General features: G+C 42.9%; 1 protein-coding gene across 1 annotated transcript in view; it reads right to left on the reverse strand.

The window, feature by feature from the left end:
* Window positions 1-20219, reverse strand: part of KPNB1 (karyopherin subunit beta 1) — a 33627-nt gene that overhangs the window by 1956 nt on the left and 11452 nt on the right. The window contains exons 6-21 of the mRNA XM_074940988.1: window positions 18976-19035; window positions 18548-18637; window positions 16376-16486; window positions 14494-14595; window positions 11861-12085; window positions 11057-11248; window positions 9250-9380; window positions 8051-8198; window positions 7695-7766; window positions 5152-5296; window positions 3075-3157; window positions 2305-2412; window positions 1917-2060; window positions 1704-1809; window positions 1485-1599; window positions 573-734 (exon numbers count right to left, since the gene is read on the reverse strand). Coding sequence (XP_074797089.1) covers window positions 573-734; window positions 1485-1599; window positions 1704-1809; window positions 1917-2060; window positions 2305-2412; window positions 3075-3157; window positions 5152-5296; window positions 7695-7766; window positions 8051-8198; window positions 9250-9380; window positions 11057-11248; window positions 11861-12085; window positions 14494-14595; window positions 16376-16486; window positions 18548-18637; window positions 18976-19035 — 1994 coding nt within the window. The remainder of the gene's footprint in view (window positions 1-572; window positions 735-1484; window positions 1600-1703; window positions 1810-1916; window positions 2061-2304; window positions 2413-3074; window positions 3158-5151; window positions 5297-7694; window positions 7767-8050; window positions 8199-9249; window positions 9381-11056; window positions 11249-11860; window positions 12086-14493; window positions 14596-16375; window positions 16487-18547; window positions 18638-18975; window positions 19036-20219) is intronic.

The following is a 20219-nucleotide window of genomic DNA, read 5'->3' on the forward strand; positions in this document are numbered from 1 at the left end:
AGGGACAGTTGTAGAAATTTAAAAAAAAAGGCCCTCTTTGGAGCCAACGTGAGGCCACTTACAGGAGGCAGAGGAAAAAGCAACTTTGCAAAACCAGAAGTGGCCGTCTTTCCGTGAATTCCAAGTTCAGGAATCACAATGTCCCCCAGTGCACAGGAAACCTGTTCCCCGCTCTTCTGTTCCTTTTAAAAGCCCTTACTCATACTGGGGGTCAAAATTTTACTAGCTACAACTAATAAACCACGAAAACCCCAGAAAAATCCATGCCCCTGTGACTTAGAGAAACCTACTAAAACTCCTTATTAGCTATAGCAGCATAGTTCTGACTCCAGTGTGGAGAGGACCTTACTCTAGACTTGTTACTGTCAAGCATCTGTTCTTTTCTCCAGGAGCAAGCAGTGGCCGTCTGGGCTTTATAGCTTTAAATGGATAGTTTATGGAGAGCTAAACAAGGAAAAGCCTTTTTATCAGCAAGAGGCTTCTGTGAAGTGTCTCCTCCAATGGGCCTGAGCTTAGAAGTTTAACCTGTGTGGTCATTTTGCAATATGAAGGAAAGGGAGAAGGCTCCTTACCAAGCTTGATTCTTCAGTTTTCTCAGTTCTTTAGTTGCCCAGGTAGCAAGGGTTTTTGTTTTGTTTGTCTTGGATCTTCTTCCTTCAGTTAGAAGTTCATGTATCATGGGCCTAGCTTCTACTAATTTCAGTACATCCTTTCCAAATGCTGTACACAAATCCCTGTGGGAAACAAAGAGGAGAGAATGGGCTTTAATGCTTGCTGAATGCCACAACCAGAAACATGCCAGTGAGATCAGCTTTTGCTAGCAACAAGACGGACTCACGGCTAATGTCCCCTTTTAAATTTTGCAAATGGTCAGCAACATGAGAGCCAAACAGCCTCCTAAACAGCTATTAGCTGGAAACATCCATGTCTCCTGTCCAAAGGATGTCCTCCCTGAAAGTTTCATCCAGCTCCCACCGAAGTCAAGAGAAAAGACTCCCATTGACTTCAATGACAGTTGAACTGGGCCCTTCACTGTCAATTCACAAGCTGAAAATTTCATTGTAGGGAGCCTTCCTTTAAGATCATTGTCCCTGACTCCTTTTAAAGCAGATGCAATTTGCCCCTTCATGGCAATGACTGACAAGGAGCAAATGGACCACCCACCAGGGCTGGTACACAGCTTGTGATGAGGAACCACCATGCTGCACAGTTCTCCAATTTCACTCCTGTTCCTGGTTTAGAACCCAACAATGAGTTACAAAACTCCTAAACTGAAGATTCTGCGGTTAGCACTTCAGATACATGAAGGAAGATTCAAATAAGTCCCTTTACAGGCTCTGGTCTCAAGAACCATTTCCAATTCAGGCAGATAATCTTAAAAAAAAAAGCACTTCTTGTAATGTATTTTGTTTACTGTACTAACAATCTATCTGGAGAGTGTGCGGTCACTTATCCTCTATCCAAAGAGAGTCTGGAATGCTTACCCTATCAGCCCAGCAGCACAAGCTACTACTCCATCTGTGTGATCCTCATCTCCAGCAATGTGGTCAATGAAAGACAGAATAAATTCTACTCTGGGCTGCACAAGCATCACATCCGCTGAAAGGAAATGACTGGTTTAGTGTAGCAGGCTTAAGTTACAGCATATCTCTAAAAAAGGTCTCCCCTTCCCTAAAGACACTGCCACAGGACAAAATACTCACGATGCACATTTTCTTGGTCTCCTTTCAGTCCCTGAATGATGCCAGTGTAAGCTTCCAGACAGCCCTCCCTCAGCTCATTCAGGTAGTCCACCATGTCATAGTCAGACTAGATAGAAAACAAAACATGTCTGTACAATGGCCTTTGGCAAGCAACTAAGACAGACTTATTTCACGCTGGATGAGAAAGAACTGCCAAGTTAGCTGCTGGTTTACCTTATCGACCTGGGCTTGCGAGGCCTGCTGGAGAGTATTCAATACAACCTCTAGATATTTTTTAAACTCTCCTCCGATGGCCAGGGCAATATCACCAAACACAGAGAGAATCTGAGGCTTCACGGACCTATGGACATTCTCATTCTGAGAGAGAGAGAGAGATTGGAAATGAAGATGAATGACCGGAAACTTACATCCCCTCCTCCCACAGAGGACACCTGAGTTCCCTACAAATTACCACGTTAGCTAGCTATGTATTGCTTATGTCTCCCGATATAACTTTTTCAAACATCTCTAACTTCTCCCAATACCGTCTCTGCCTCTCACTTCCCTTTATCACCACTAATAGCTCGTTTGCTTAACTGGCTGAAAGTAGGTAAGCACTTACCCCCAAGTTCTCCAAGAGCAGCTGCATAACCTCATCACAGAAAGGCAAGATGTTGGACTGCAGGGCTCTACATAAGTCTCCAACTAGGCCTACTGCAGCCAGACAAACCTACAAAGGGAACAGTAAGTTATGCACCAACTCAATATAAGTTGGTATTCCCCATACTGCCTGTCCTTACAGCAGTAGCCTATTAAAAACACTAAATTACAGCACTGCGACAGGCAGGGAATAAAATCATCACTGAATAGTGACCCTCATCTGCAATTGCCCACAGAAGTCAGAGCTTTGTTAACTGTTGAAATGGTAAGTCATGAAGAAGAGAGCTGAATAAGTTTACCCGATCGGGGGTGAGAGTTCCAGATACCAACGAGTGACAGATACTCGTTTTAGAGACGTGCTGAAAACGTTCAGCAGCCAGGCGTTCTAAGGATCAGCACCAGAGTAAATACCATAGCATGCATGGTCTATTAGAAATTCATTCCTAGTAGCAACTTCTCTCCTGACCAATGCCACTGAATATGCAGTCAATGCAGAACTTCAGGTGTCAAGCTGATGACAGCCTGCTGTGGACAATTTTAAATAGAGGAGAGTCTATAAATTCATTTACAAGTGCAGCCAGTAATGACTGAGTTCCTACAGTGCTCACCTGCTGGCTTCCTCACCAGAAGCCGATAGGCCTCAGGGGATGCAATCCCAAAGAACTCTGTAAATCCCTAACTACCAACAGATGCAAAAGTTCTGAGCTTGGGGCTTCCAGGTTCAGGTCCTACCTGGTACTCTGCATAGTTCTTCAGTCCAATGCCCAGGAAGGGTTTGAAGGCATCCATATACTTCAGAAATTCTCCACCCAAGACTGCACAGAAAACACTCTGATTAGGTCTAATCCCCACCGGACAGTCTACATGTTTGCCTGATGTCTAAAACAAGGAAACCCAGCCCGTTGCAGCTCTCAGGAAGAGCATGTACATTCAACAGAAGCATGACAAATTGATTCTCCACTAGATTTTACACGAAGAATTGAGCACCAGCGGAAAACATCCTTCTGTAATAAAATGGACTTCAAGAGACTTGTAGGAGATGCAAACCACTGAAGATAAGGAACAGATCCATCCTGTGCTCAGAAGTGGCTGCAGGGTTTCCCCCAATATATACACAGCACCCTTTAGAGCAGTGGTTTTCAGCCTTGAATTACCCAGACCTCACATACCTGGTTTTTTTGTGGCTGCAAAAGGACGGTGAAAGTGGGATCATGGCAAAAAATACAGCTGCGCCTGTGTGGGGTTCTCCACGCAGCGTTCAGTAGCGTGGGGGGGGCACGGGGCAGCGCCAGGCCACACTACACCCGTTGGAGAAGTCCTACTTTGTAGGGTTAAAGTTGATTGGGGGTAGGGGACAGCATGAATGAGAATAGTAAAATCCTCTTTTCGGAACAGTTGTCCAGCTTCTATTTTAGCTGTGGAAGAACTGTGGGGCCCAAGCGTAGACGAATATTTGGGACGCTTGTATTTAAAGAACATTTAACTATTTGGTGAAGGAAAAGGCTTCCTTTTATATTACATATCTGCTTTCCCCCAGCACCTTATTACAAATGAACCCACAAGTTACTATTAACCTCTGGCAAGGAGAATGGCTTTGCCCAAAAAGGGTGTCATAACGTTTATTCACAAGTCAGCCCGTTAGCCAGGGTCACAACCAACCCCCAGCAATCAGCCATTCCGCTTCCTCACTTGCAGACCTGGCCAATCAATTCCATTGATTCCACTCAAAAGGATACTGATCACTTCAAGTGTAGTCACAAATAACACCCCCCCAGAAGGAGGTGCTGGGCAAAGTCACAAACCTGTTCTAAGAAAGCAGCTGCTCCAGGAAGCCAGAATTAACTTCTCTGCTTTTTCAGACTCTCATATATTCTGAGAGCAATTAGGCATGGGTCCTCTGCACTAAAACCAGGCCCAATCCCCAGGAGAGCAGCCCCTCAATGAGCTAGCCACACTAATGGCCTCAGAAACATGAAGGAAGATTCAAATAAGTCCCTTTACAGGCTCCTGTTTCTCTAGAACCATTTCCCAATCAAACATGGTCTTTAAAGGAGATTAACGGTTTTTCCAACAGTGAAATCATTTATGGATTTCTAACAGCACCCAACTTTCACATCCAAACATACAGTGTTTGAAAACACAATGCATTCCTAGAGCTCAATATCATGCCATAGCAACAGCATTCTAAAGAGGAATCACAATGAAGCTCTAAAACTGTCTGGTATGCCACAACCCCAACTTTAGTAAGAATCAGAATTTGCAACGAAAAATAAATTTCAGTCTCTGCACTGCGTGGTTTTTAAAGACACAAAAAACATCAACCACTGACATAACTACACAAATCAATGGTAACAGATAACAGCAAACATAAATCAGAATATTAATTTTCATTGCAATAGCATCTAGAGACCAGCAGCCCATTATGCTAAGCACTGTACAAAAATAAAGAGAAAATCCTATATACTGCCTATTCAACACACACAGTACCCACGTTATCTACAGAAAAAACACCACACGCACAAGAAACACAGTCGAGGAGAATCAAGCTGTCATCTGATTTGTTGGACTGGCTAGCCTCAAATCCTCACAGATCTGAAGGCGTTATTCTGGAATAGCTATGCAGTCAAATTTGCATCTGCGTAAACGCAACTATTTAGCAAAGGATGTTATATGATAAGCCTTCATCAACAGAAGCAGCTGGCAGGGACAGACATAGTGCCAATCGCAAACCTGCAAGTCTGATTTGCTCACTCAGAGCGGTTTGTGCATTGCATAAAGCAAGAGACTTTTTCCAGTTTCCACTACTGACCTTCCACCAGGGTGCTGACTGCCATGAGGGCATCCTCTTGCACTCCCCCTGATCCAGCCGTGCTCTGGAACATTCTCAACAGAGATGCCATAACCACATCAGAGATCTGCAAAGCATCCTGGTGCTGCACTTTCCGGAGAACATTCTAGGTATGGGGGGGGGGGGGGGGGAGAAAAGGAAGAGATTGTAACACACTACTCCCATATACACTAGGGTAAATTCTTCCTTTGAGTTTTCCACACTAGCTCAGAACACTACAGTTTTATCAAAACCATACTATGCTTTTAAAAAAAGAAGATCTTCCATTGCTCTGAACACCATTGCTGCAAAAAATGCTTTGTCAGTACAAGAACAGAACGCTGTTCTCATTTTATCTATCCTTGATTTTTCCAGCTACATAACAAGCAGAGTTTATCTTTCCTGCTAGAGAGGCTGTTCTCTGGGCATTTAATTTATGACTGGAATTATGTTTGGCTAGACTTAAGCAATCCCTTTTTAACACTGCCTATTTCCCATTTTAACAATCTCTCAGCAATTTTATTTCCGATTGTGGAATGTAATTGAACTTTGCTGGTAGCCCCATGAAGACATAGGGAATCCCAGCTGCCCTGCGTGCTTCATGTACACCATGGTATTAACAGGCAGGACACATTTTACCATCAGTGCTATAGAACAGGGTTTCCTACAACTTTCCTAAATATTGTTCCTACCAGGTTCCTCAAAGACCCTTTTTCCCCCCCAACTATTATATATGCTCTCTTTTCACTGCAAAGTTCTCCCCATCACCATCTTTAACTTGACCTCAGAAATTTAGTTTTGGCAGTTTGTTATTTAACAAACAAGAAGCCCCAACACTCACCAAGTGAAGGACACAAAGATCCTTTAACCACTTGCCTCCGCATGCTTGGCAAAAAATTTAAACTAGTATATTTCACATATGACACTTCAAGGAATGTTTTGAACTTGAATTTTTAAACTGACCCACTTCAGAAAGTTTGAGTTTCACCATTAAAATAGTAGGTCTTGCTCTTTTTCTTAAAATTCTTTGTACAAATATTTTTAAAGTAATTTCTTATGTTGCACGCTTATCTTTTCAGCAGGAGACAAATGACTGCCTACACACCAGAAACAGTGAAACTGATTACATACAAAGTTCAGTCAAATAAAGCTGAAAGAAGTGCTCTCCATTAATTTTTCACTTAGTCATGTTAAGTATTGTAACTACAGTAAGTATGAAATTCAGAGAAATGTGATTCAGGTTGACAGTATACCTTAGAAGAGTAAAACCAAACTGAAAATTTTAATCAGTGCTATTAAGTGTTTTGCAAATGACTGGAGGCAACTCAAAAGGGATAATTAATCTCATACTACTGAGATGAGAGAAATCCCAGACATCAGACATCTATGATTCTGCTGGGTTTGATGGGGTCAAGGATCTTACTATTAGCTTCCGTGATTTAAAACTTTCTTTCATTCTCCCCAAATTTCACAGAGCCCCAGCTGATGCTACTTGCTTTTGAACATGAGGGTGTTAAAATCATTTCAGACTCTTACGTTAATGGAAATGGGAGAAGTCATGAACCCATAATGAGCACACAACAAAAACGGGGGAAAAAAGTGAGTTTCAGATAAAGATGGGTGTTCAGTAACTGCTTTTATTTCAGCGTACTTGATGTTCAAACACACCTCTAGGAATGTTACCATACAGAAGAGAGCAGGGTCTGCTTCTGAATCCTGCACGGAGCATGCTGAATCCATGTCTACTGTAAAGTATTTTGGAGAATTGCATTAAAGCTTATAATATGCTAATATTTTCCAGTAATAAACAGAGGTATTAATTGCAATACTGCATATTAGAAAAAAGTTACAGCAATGCTGGAAAAAATACAGTAGGCACGATCCCACAGTAGCTCCAGCCCTTTTGCAATACAGACAGCAGGAAACTATCACGTGATAGCAGAAAAACTGTCTGATGGATTTCCCGAGAGGCTTAGAATAAGGATGGCAGTTTTCAGTAGCCTTTAAGACTAGGTAAGCAAGTGGAATGAGCTAATGCTCCCGAAACAGGTGAGGTGTTCTTTACCAAGTTGTTTAATTTCAAGGACACTCAGTGCATTTTAATTAGTGCAAATTTGAATGAGTCTGAACTCCAACCACAAGCAGCAGTGAACAAGTTAAAGCTGTTAATTTCTTTGATGAGTGTTGACAAAAGTGAGTGACTGTTCAATCTTACACTAACATGACAGCCAGTGTGAAACTGCACAGGTATTTTATTTTAAACATGGCTGGTAAGATGTCTTCTGTTCCACAAAAACAAGAGTATTTTGTTGTTTTTAAACCAGGCACTTCGTTGTGAGAATGGCTCCATCCTTTCATATGTTTAAACTCCTCTGCCCCTTTCACACTAACTTGGGTGTAAGGAGTGGGATTTCATTTTAAAAATTTCATCTGCAAGCATGCACGCTTTGGGATGCATGAGCTTCTCACAAGATTCTACCTATTTCCTCTCCATGGATGTCAGAACTGGTAGGAAAGTGGTTTACCTGTAGAGTAGCACATAGCAGAGACTGAAGATCATTGAACTGGATTCTGTCTGATGTGCTCTGGATATGAGACTGCAGGAGAACAAAAACAGATTCTTTTAATACTTAGAAGAAAGGTCTCTGCTGTTGTATCATGGACATTAATATGTCACAGCAATGGCAGTGCTATGACCAGAAGGAATTCAGCTTTAAATTTGCTTGTTCCACTTCAAGCTTCTCAAAAGACACTTGCTATATATAGACATCAACAGCAGAACTCATTGGCTAGAGACTAAAGCCAGAATACAGCCAAGTGATTATGCCGCTGAGTATTACATTTGCCCTATGCCCCGGTAGCGAATTTGGCCTCTGTCTACCTCCATCTGCAGCACTTGCTGCAGCCGCTCCATAATGACCAAAGTTGTCTTCTGGACAGCAGGGTAACAGTCCTTGGCACTGTTTTTCACTATTTCCATCAGAGCTTCATATGCAGCACTCCTCAGGTTATTCTGGTGTCCATCCGGCCTAAACAGGAAGCAAAGAGTTTAAGAGTTTATTTTTTTGCTCTAAGCGGCCATGCTGGCTTCAATACAGACCTTGTTTGACCAATTAGTAAAAGTTAAACCTCAATGCTACAGCAGAAGCTAAACATATCTGTACTATTAATTACTGCATACCGAGGCTTGAATCTAGGCTAAATTTTTGATAGTTTGGTTTTATTAATCTGTGTTAATGAAAGATGCTGAAACGCCTTTATTTAGCCATAGACAGCAGGGGCTGCACTTTCAGAAAAAACTTCCCAACACTCTCTCCTGATGTGCCTTCGCCCTCGAGGGACCACCTCAAAGACTGATCCTGTAGTTAAAGCACTAGAGCAAGGACTCAAAAGATCAGTGTTCAATTACTGGATCAGCCAGACTCCCTTTTTGTCCTTTGGCAAGTCACTTTCTCTGTGCCTTACTCCCCATCTGCAAAATGGTGGTCTTGTCTATTTTTGTGAGCTGTTTGGGGCCAGGGACAGTGCTACTGTGTGTATACCATGTCTAGCATAACGTGGTTGTGATCTGCTGTGGGGCCTCTAGGTGCTACCGTAGTATCAAAATAAAATCTACACCACGATACGCTGCATACATGCGAACTACAGAGACGAAAGGCACACCACACACACAGTTCTAGTCTGTCGTGCTACAATCTTGACTACTTAGTGACTCTCAGGACAGACAGGATATCTGAAATGGCTTGCTGAATATTGTGCAGACCTCTGTATGTTTCTGACTGTGTACAGTTTTACATGGTATTCCACAACTTGAAGGAAAGCACTGGAGGAGAAAATACATTTACAGGATGCTCCAGAGATATCAATAAGGATGAATGAGACCAAAAACTGGAAAAATCCCTGTAAGTGTAAATATGACTTTTCTCTTGGGATACTCCAAGTCACACAAACTTTAGGCCATGACGAACTGACACGCTTAACACATCACTTCACATACGAGCTTTAGGAGGCAACAGGAGTGGGACAGGGGAATAAAAAAAGGCATTTCTGCAGCAATTAGTCCGGCTGGTTTGAGAGTACCTGTCTGTGGTCTCCAGGAGTTTCTGAACTATTAGCTCAAACGAGGAGGATAAACAGTAGGTTGCTGGCTCTTCTTGATCATCTGCCACATCTGCAGCTTCATAGGCAGCTTCAGCCAGACTAGAGAAGGCCTGAAATACAGAACAGGTTACAGTCTCTACAATGGAGTGAGTTTATCATAACAGCAAACTAGCCCAGCCATACATGGCCTTGCCAGTTTAAGGGATGGCAAGTGACACATTTAAAGTAATAATCTGTCAGCCTGCCCAGTCATTCCCATGGCAGCATCAATGGTTTAGGAGAGACTGCGATGTGTGGCCAAATTCATTCGCCAAACACAATAGGAAAGGGTCAGCGGAATGAGAATTCAGCTCACAATATGAAACAAGCTGACTAGCAGGAAGAAAACTTGTCATTGCTTATAGTCCAGTAGCAAGCGAGGGGCAGGAAGTCCAGGCACCAACACTAGGAGTCAAAGTCACCCACAGAGAAGGCCAAGTGCAGGACTAATGACTTCCTCCCCATGGCCAGCTACCCAAGCGTAGTGACGTTTCAAACCAATAATGATGCCTGAGGCCTTGTCTAGACTAGGATATAAGATGTGTCAATAGCCTACCCTTTAAAGGCACACAGTCCTGACTCTATGAGGCTTTTAACATGTGAATTGACACCTGTTAGCTAACTTGTACTATCATCTCACTTTAAAACCTTAGTCTAGACAAGGCCTGAGAGAATGCTAACATTGCCAGCTGCAGGGCCAGGCAGTGACTGCAACTGCCTTAAAGGACGAAAGAACTGAACAGATGAAAAGGTGAAAGCCTTATGATTTTCATTTTGATTTGCAAAATTTACATTCGTTCACGTCTTCAGAAGAAAAAAGCCCCAGTAACATGAGCCCTTGCCAGGGTCAATGGGATCAGGAAGAGTCCTTGGCTGAGCAGAGGCCCTCCAGGTTCCTGGGACCAGTTGAGAAAATATACTAAGGAAAATTAAAATGTTAATTACACAGCTCCTAACGCTTGATTTAACACCATAATCCTCACACATCTCTGCTGGAACATAACAAAAGGACTCAAAAATGTTGAAGAGGTAGTTGATTGGTTAAAAGGCATGCCTCCTCCTTGCAAGGACGCTACATGTTTGTTCAGATAGGCTGCCTAATATTAAATGCATTAGGAAGAAGGTAAAGTTGAACTTGCCATGCTAGCCCAGTGGTTTGGCCATAGCACAACTTGACCATAGGCAAGGGAATGAGATGTATCTCGTGTTCCTTGAGTTAGTGCTGCAGAGACAGTACGCTCAGCTAATATGGAGAGAAAATATCCTGTCTCCCCCCTCAGCTGAATGAGCAGCCTTGGCTGCCCGAGGAGGGAAGCTAGACAATACAAAAGAGAGTGCATTAAAACAGTCATCTGAAGACCTCTCTTTTATACAGTTACCATAACCACTTAGGTCTTTGTAGGGAAGGGTAGTGGCCCCAGCATTTTCAAACTGAAGACTTCACACACTGGATTCCTTCCTGAGCATCTTTCCAGTTAGCTTTCTCCCCATCAGCTTCCTTCCTTTTTTCCTGTCCCACCAGAGGGTGGCACTACAGACTTGAGGCTCGTTCACACAAGGCTTCTTGTGGTGGATGAACAAATCAGTCATCTCTTCACATCATTTAAGTGAGTACCCCATACGCTGCTGAACACCTATTTTACATAGGAGGTGTGCTCACAAGAATTGGTCAGTAAATCCTTCAACCCCACACCTGTTGGTAGAAGCCCCGCCCATACTGTCACATAACAGTGGAGTCCTGCCTTACCCAGCACACATTGGAAGCCACTCTGGGCTCAGCACTCAGGCCCTCAATGAGACACTGCAACAGCGGAGCGAGGTAAATGTCATTGATGGCAGCTTCAGGGAGCAGCTCGCAGATCCTGCCCACAGTCCATGCAGTTGTATCTCGAACCACCACACTAGGATCTTTCATTAGTTCTATTAGAGTGGGCATGGCCTGGAACAGAACCACACAGTTAGTAGTAAGTCAGAATCATACCTAATTCACTTGCATGATGCCAATGAGCCTGCACCTGTTTGGGCATATGGTCTTTTAAGAGTAGTTATTCCATGGTCTACCGATAAATGGGACCCCCCCAAGCTAAGAAGCCACCTTTTGATGTAAAGAAGGCCCATGAAGTAAAGTATTCCGTAGCGACAAGGCCAGGAGCACTGAACCCTACAAGTTTCAATTCTCAAATCCTACGTACTGCCTCACAGTGAGAGTTAACACACAGAGGGTTAAAAGCCTGCGCTAACCTAAGCTGTGTGGGCTGAGTGTGCCTTCCATGTGCCTCACAAACAAAGGTGTTCCTGCTCTAAAGATAGCTACTCCAACTGATCACAAGAGTTGGCCAAACACATGCAAACACCCGCATGTTACAATACTGCTAAAATTTAGTCATCTTAAAAATCTCCTTTGCAGATTGTTCAGCAACTGAGCAAAACTAACCGGTTACACTCCACCATGATCTCGGACCTCCGTTCCTGGGTAGTGCTCAAAGTAGTTACATTAAGTCAAATATTTTTGTCCAAGCAAGCCAACCTCCCAAGAAAAACTTGGTCTGACCTGAATAACCAGTGGTTTGAGCTGGTTGGGCTCTGGCCCTTCCAAAATACACCCAAAAGCCATGACAGCTGCATCTCTGTATCGCCAATCTGGGTTTTTAATGTGTTCTTTAATGAAGGGCAGCACATGAGGAACAATGTCATCTTCACAGCAGGTTGCCAGAAGCATGAGGCAAACCCCAGCTGCTTTACAGGGATTCCAGTCGTCGTCGTCATCGTTTTCATCCTGGGAAGAGAACACCACTTGGGTCACTCTTAGCAAAAATATCTGTTACCAGCCAGACTTTGCTTCTACCACTTACAGATAAAATGATCTTGCTGGATCCAAGGGCAAGGAATATGAACAGGTACTGACTGTTTTGACATGAATTCAGTCCACATTACAAACGTAAAAAAGTAAATGTCAGTTACCGGGCAAACTGCGCCCTAGAGCCCCTTTATTCTCTCAGGAGTACGCCTCTTTAGGTGACAGGCACCTTACTCTGGGTGGAACCACATGGTCCAACCACTCAGAATGGATCTCTGGGTGGAGCCCTGTGGTTCCCAACTGTGTTAACTCTGTTTTGGCTCCTGTATGAGTTTCCCTTCAGGAGCCCAATGAGAGCATAATTTTGCAGTGACAAACAAACAAACATCATCTTCAAATCAAAGTGTTATTCTTTCATCAGAAGATAAAACAATCTACATCAAAGTGTAAACACAATAAAAGGTCTACAGGCATGGGTATTATCTATACCAGAGGTTCTCAAACTGTGGTCCGCGGACCGCCAGTAGTCCGCGAGCTCCATTCAGGTGGTCCGCGGATAGTTCCCTCTAAGGTGCACACTTGGGTGGCCGCACATGAGAGAATGAAGGGCCACCCACCTAATTAGTGGAGCTGTGCAAGTGTGGCTCCACTAATTAGGTGCCTAGACCCTGGAGAAGATGCACATGTAAGGTGAGGTGGTGGCGTTGGGGGGGAATAGGAGGTAGGTGGGAGGGGGCAGTAGGGTGAGAAGAGGGGGTGGGGAGAATTTGGGACATGGAGGGCTGCAGCAGCCAAAGATGCAACTTTCCCCAGCTCCAGGGCAGCAGCTGCCAGGGAGAGACAGCCCTCCTTCCCAGCCCCAGCTCGGGGGCTACCGCAGTGGGGGACAGAGGGAGAGATGGCCCTCCTTCCCAGCCCCAGCTCGGGGGATGCTGCGGGGGGGGGGGGAGAGAGGACACATCCATTGCATTAGAAAGGTAAGACTACTGATATTAAAATAAGAGTGGTGTGCTTTTATTTGTAGAGCAAAAAAACAATAATTATTAAGTTTTTTTTATATAATGCTTTTATCCAAAGCGCTTTACAATAGCTAGCTAACAGTACAAACAACATTTGGAAAGATCATTAAGGAGGTCTGCCAAGACCTGAAGCAATTTTCAAGTGGCCCGTGAAACAAAAAGTTTGAGAACCACTGACCTACACCTTTGTAAGTTCTCTTTTTCCAGCTAGCTCCATCTCTGTCAGGAAGAAGCAGTGACTCTCTATGCAGTTAATTGACACCCTCAGTAGCCTCTTCTAGGCCAACCAACACCACACCCTTTTCGGGGTCTGAGATTTTAGGTCTCCTTTAACCCCAGGCTTAGCCTTTGGAAGAGTAACCCATTCTAGCTTGGATGGAACCAGTTAGGTAGCTTCTCCTTCCAGCTGATGGCTCTGCCATTGTTAACCTAACTCCTTTGAAGGTGCACATCTGAGGATGACGTATGCTTCCTGATTAGCTCAATCACAGGAGGCTGTAAGGTTGTTAAAGAACCATTTATTCAGGCAGGTAGCAATAAAACATGGAACAAGGAAGCAATCTCAAACATAACAGCCATTAAAAATTGCAGCTATTTCCTGTGAAGTTTGAGACACACTAGAGCAAACAAAGGAACTTGATACTACATGAATTTTGTAACTGTTATTTAATATATTAACTAGATTTGGTACAGCAAGTGATTTCATTAGGTTTTGTTTGGATTCGGTTTTTTCCACAGTCTAAATTAGCTCCTGAGAAGTCCTCATATAAAAACAAACAAGTGTGGTAAAATGTGGTACTCGGAGCTTAGAATTTAAGGTTTAAAAAACCAGAAATGGGGTTCTAAATGAGGCAAACAAAACCTTGATGTCTTGTTTTTAATTCCACAAACAAACACCAAACACTTCATGCTAAATGATACTGCAGACTCATGATAACCTATCAAAAGCCTTCAGTCATCGGAAAGGGAAACCTGCCTTAATGAAATGTTGTACAACAATAAAACCACCTCAAGTGGCTGGAACCAGCTTCACTGCAGCCTCAAGTCTCAGCTTTCACAAAGAATGCATCATTCAGTCAGAGTGGTGCATGATGTCTCATCACAGACCAAGGACTGCTACCTGAGGTGTTCAGAACAAGCATGCCTTTACCAACAACTCTATAAAGAGCCTAAAGGATCTTCCAGTCCCAGTTCATTAGTGAATCATTTATGACCAGGGGCCACATTTAACTAATGGCATTCTATCCTACATAATTGGACTGACAGCATTCCAGCAGTTGCTTGTGTAACTTAAGGCTGGTAGCGTAAGGTTCTTGGTGCACAGAGACAACTCCAGGCAATGCACATAGTAAGGAACCTCCAACTCACCTGTTTAGTTAGTGTCTGCGTGAGAATTGGGACCAGATACTGTAGTGCTCCCTTAGCATAAAATTTGCTAGTGTGCTCTGGAGGCCTTCCTTGCTCTGCTGCCTAGAAAGAAAGGTTACAAAACAATCCTCAATAGCTATACAGAAACACTTTTCCTTCTGGGGGAAAAAAAAATAAAATAAAAATAAAAATCACAAAATGAATTACATTTAAGTTATCTACTTTATGCTGTAAGATCACCAGCAAAAGCTGGAACTCTTTCCCAGGAGGACTTCTTGAATTCTATTCTAGTTAAATGTTTGACACATATGTTCAGTTTGCTATTCCACAAATGCATGCCGCCACTCCCCACGTTACACAAACATGCTGAAGACAAACTGCAAATATTTACAAATTAAACAATTACTAAATGCCTCCAAACAGGAAGGGTAAGAGGCACTTAGCATACAGATTAGACCTCTGTGCCGCCTGTCCCTTTACCCTTGCTATTTTGAGCATTCAGCAGAATTAATACATTTAGCTCCCTTTAAAGAAGGAAGTTTACACTACCAGTTCTTGGAAAGAAAGAGCATCTGCATGGAGAACAAGACACCATTTTCTTTTTCAATCCATCCACTCTAAAGAATACGAACTTATTTTAGCCAATTGCTTTTTATAACCAAAACCATAAATCTCATGTATTATACACAATGTAATCCTTTAAACATTCCTAGAGGTAAACTACTGGTGCCAGTATCACTGAACTCCTAAATCATGTCATTGGCTCATGGTACAGAAATCATTATTATTCACAGAGCTAAGGAAACTCAGCCCACGAAAATACTCATGTGGCCCTGTTCAGTACAAGGACCGAGGAAGGGCTCTAATAAGCCTTAATGAAGCAAGAGATCTAAAGTTTTCCAAGGTGCTGAGAACTTTATGCACAAAGCTCAATGTAATGTGCAAACCAATGCGCGTGTTCACTATGCAGCCGTATCAGCCACTCATATGGGACCTCACTTGTCTTTAAAAGAACGCTAAAAAATCATGCCCAAAATATGCACTTTACAAATGCTGTTTTCAAATAGCCAAAACTCCCAAATCATAACCTAATTTCATCAGAATATTCAAAGACATCTCTTTAGCCCTGCTGAGTTTCAATTCCCAGCCACTCTGGCACTCGAACTAAGTCCTGTTCTAGTCCCATCTCAGAACAGCAGAAATATTTTGCTCCAGCTTTCCCAAAAAATTTACCTCAAGAGAGCCACTCAGCCTGAAGAATTTCAGCCTGATGGATACAAATTTGGAGAACTTACAAAAGCAATTTATAGGGACTCAATAATGGAAACACTCCTGCAACTTGTGCTCCAACTGTAGTAAGTATTTCCAAGGCACTCAAACCCAGAAATATTTGGGCAGCCTGTCAAGGACAGAGCAAGTTATTGGCCAAAAACAATGAGCTGGGAAAAAGCTTTTACAGCTGCTAAACAAACTTGAGATACTTGCAAATACAAAACTTTACTTGTAAACCCCTGACAGACATCCAGCCGTCTAAGCCAGTGAATCAGAAGTTTTGCTACTGAATCGCTCTTCATAAAGACAGCAACCGGAAATGGGTGAAGCCAGCATACTGCCTTGTATACCATGCAGCCTCAAGTCTCAGCTTCCATAATAGATATGCATCACTTAATACTCAGAGTGGTGCATGATCTCTCATCATGGACCTAGGACTGCTACACAAGGGTTCAGAGTCAGCTCTCTCATTTAAAAAAAAAAAATTGCACCTTGGAAGAACAAAGGAGCTTCCAGACCTGGTTCAGTCCCTCCTTTTCAACGTTTCGAAACAGTTGCCTGTTTTACTCATCTAACACTGATCTCCACAAAACACCAATTCCAAGCTCACCTCAGATGCTTCAATAGCCAGATCCATTTCCTCATCACAGACGTTTGACCAGAATTCTATTCCCTGCAGAGCCACCTCGTCAATGTCACTTTTCATTGCTTCAATTGTGATCTTCAGAAACAGGAGAGGTAGAGAAAAAGGGGACATTTTAGAGAAAGTAATTCTGACGCCACATATTGGCAGCATGGTACAGGAACCTAGATGTCCTGACACAAGAGGCAGCTCGAGAGAGCGTGTCTTTCTGAGGGCTTGTCTACATGTGAAACGCTACAGCGTGGACCCTACCTATGGCAGCAGGAGAGGTTCACCCGTGGGCACAGGTAACCCACCTCCCCAAGAGACGGTAGCTAGGTCAACAGAAAACTTCTTTTGTTGAACTAGCCCTGTCTATACCGAAGGTTAGGTATATATAGCTACGACTTACAGGGGTGTGAAAAAATCTACACTCCAGAGAGATGTAGCTATGCCAATACAAGTTCCAAGTGGAGACCGCTGCTAAACAATACCTCCACATTTTAAGAGAGTACAACTTGGCAATAGGGAGAATAGCCTTTAAGGACTGCAGAATAGCAACCAATTGCTCATGAACACTGCTTAGATACAAATGTTCACAGTACCAAGCACTAACAGAGATGCGACTCCAGTCATTGGTTACATGGATTTGATTGGAATAGGGGTGTTCGTAGAGAGACCTTACGAAAAAAGATAGGGTTATACCCAAAACTAGAGAAGATACTGTTAGAAATTCTTGCACAGGGACCTGCTGTTTTTTACATTCAGGATGTCTTGCTTATGAAGGTATTGCCCAGGTTTAGTGGTACATAAGAGGGTGGTGTGGAGGCAGAAGGCGACCTATGAGATGGAAAAATCTAGAGATATTGGCAAAGTTTGTGAATTTTGTGTATTCCATTATTTATCTGAAGTTAATGTAGGCTTACTGTCCCTTCAAAATATAGTTCCAACTACAATATGTGGTTCTTTAACTGAGACCACAATCAGAAGTCCTGAGTCCTCTGCCAGGATATTAAAGAGTCTATGGCTCTTTAGTAAAAAGAGATGTTTCCCCCTTCACTACTACGTAATGCTACTGTATATGCTAGTTAGTTGCAGTGCTCTGTCCCAGAGGTGGCTGCATTATAGTTGTACTATAAGCATCCAGGTTGAAATATTCTGCAATTGTTCAGGAAGAGAAGGGCTTTAGAAATTAAAATGAAAAGCAGGCACGCCTGCAGCTAACGTAGAGACCACATTTATATTTAGACTCAGCCTTTAGTGCCCTAAGCCTGTAAAAGAACAGGCAACGAAAAGGGCCAGGTCCCGTCCCCTGTGACTACAGCACTGCCAGGTGATTTGTGAATATGCAGTTTTTAAAAGCTAAGTGCCCAGCCATCCTCTAGTAGCAACTGCCACACAGAAGAAATGGAAAACAAAATTCCAGTGAGGAAGGGGCAGAAAACCAATTTCCTCTTCACACAGGCGGAGTGGCAGGGAAGTCCTACTTTAAACAAACATGCAGAAATCCAGTCCTGTGTAAAGGGATGGGGAAAGCATAAGGAATTTCTAAGAGTATCTGAACATTTCTTAGATTACCTATGTCTGGGATTAGTTATTTTACAATCCACTTAACACAGAGGGAGGGGCATTATGAACATAGCTGACAACCGTTGCTGTGAAGAGGTGAGATGCTTTTATGTTCACATTAAAAAAATCTATTTGCCATACATTTGGAGTTAAAGTAGGGGGACCAAGAATCAGGAGTTCAGGGCTCTATTCCTAGCTCTGCCAGTGACTACAAAACCTTGGGTGCATGTCATCTAACTCAATCTGTAAAATGTGACCACCACAACACTGCGATATAATTAAATAGATATAATTTCAGGAGAGGATGTCCGTACAAGGATTCATTCTTTGTGGAGGAAAGCCACTATAACTGCAAATTATGGTAATGTATAAATGGTTCTATCCCACCCTAGGAAGGAAAGATGCCCTTTTTCCAGATTGGGGAGTGTGGGAACATGAGCGGAAGGCTACTCTTCCCTCTCCAGTTCTTGCACTGTAGGGGTTGGAGTGGGAGACACAGGGGAGCAATTTTCTTGGTTCCTGTCCCTCGGTTTGTAAGCATGAGCACACTGGAGTTAAGCCACTATTCCATTTTTGATTTACAGTACTCACGGCAAAAAGAGCAGGACCCATATATGTCTCCATATACTGATAATAAAGGGACATTATCTTCACCAAGTTCTGTAAGGCAGCCACTCGTACCTGTCAGAGAAGGAAGCAGGTCAACAAATGTGTCATTTTTCTGAGCACGTCAAGAAAACGATACTCTCGAAGCAGAATTCATGCAACCATCACAAACACTCTTTTCAGAGACTAATACTCAATATTAGCATGTTTGTAGCCAAACAGAACACGACTAAAACAAAGGGAAGCAAATATCAAGGCAAATTATTAGGGATTAAAATTATTCCACAGCCCAATTAAAACGAGTTTATATACTTATTCATATAGCACTATTTCTTTAAATATAAGATTTAAAATTCTAGAGGTCACTGGATGGTGCAGCGACAGACAGTTCAAGACATTATATTATCACTTACCCTTGTATCTGGACATTGCGTTGCTTCACAAACTACTTGCATAATAAAGTGCCTTTCAGACTGCAAATGAAAAAGAATTAGAAGTGTAATTATGCAAAAGGGTTTAAAAATCTTCCGAACAGGATTATATTTTAATTCTTTGGCTCAGAGAGCACCTGATCTTCTCAGCAATTATTGCCACCAACATTACATTGCTACAAGAGCTAGGAAGGATATAGGCAGCCACTCGCCACACAGTGTTTTCATAATTACTTCCAAGTGATAAGCAGCCACTGCAATTGTGAATCCCAAATTTGAATGTCACATGCAAGTAGGTACATTGCTCTACTCCCCCTCCCACCCCCCAGCCCCAAAAAGAAGGTCACAGCACTAGGGAAAGTTTTACAAAAAAAAGCTATGGTCGTCCCCTAGATTTATTCCAGCAATTATTACAAGAGATGTCAAAAGCCGATTTAGCTGTGACACTAATTTTCTGGGAGGTGTTAAGAGGAGATCGGGAATACAATAATTTAACATTCTATTTACTACTCCCAGGCCCATTTAGAGGGCAGAAGTCCACTACAAATGCAAGCTGAATGGATTACTCAACCAGCTCAAACGTTAAGGCACCAACTGAAATCAACAACCGCTGAATGGTTGACTAGGGAAAAGCTTTTATTAAGAGAGCATCCCAACTTTAATTACTAGTTCCATTTTCTATGAAATCTCTATGGTAGGAACACGAGGGGTGTACTGACCTCAGAATGCTAGCAGAGGTCCCTACTTTAATGCCACCTTCCCCAAATAGGGCACACAATTTCAGAGCTAGAGTCAAAAAGCTAGATTGCTGCCACGCCACTAGAAAGGAAGTGCTGATCCATGCTTAGCCATGGTCTACACTATAGAGTTAGGTCGATGTAAGACATCTTACGTTGACCTCTGTAAGCATCTACACTAAAATGCAGCTCTCACCGATAAAACTCGCCCACTACACTGACTTAACTCCACCTCCGTGAGAGGGGTAATGCTTTAGTGGCTGTAGTTAGGTCCACAGTGTCAGCATAGACACTGTTTACATTGACCGTTGCTGCCCTTCAGACACTGTCCCACAAAGCTCCACCCTGGCAGTTAAATTGGTGGACGTGCTCCTGGTGAGGACCCGCACCGCTGATACAAGGAGCACAGTGTGGACATGCAAAAGTGATTTAATTACTGATGTCCAAGTAACTTAGATTGAATGAATTATGTAGTGTAGACTTACCCTT

This window comes from Natator depressus, chromosome 27, assembly GCF_965152275.1.
Source record: "Natator depressus isolate rNatDep1 chromosome 27, rNatDep2.hap1, whole genome shotgun sequence".
Lineage (NCBI taxonomy): Eukaryota > Metazoa > Chordata > Testudines > Cheloniidae > Natator > Natator depressus.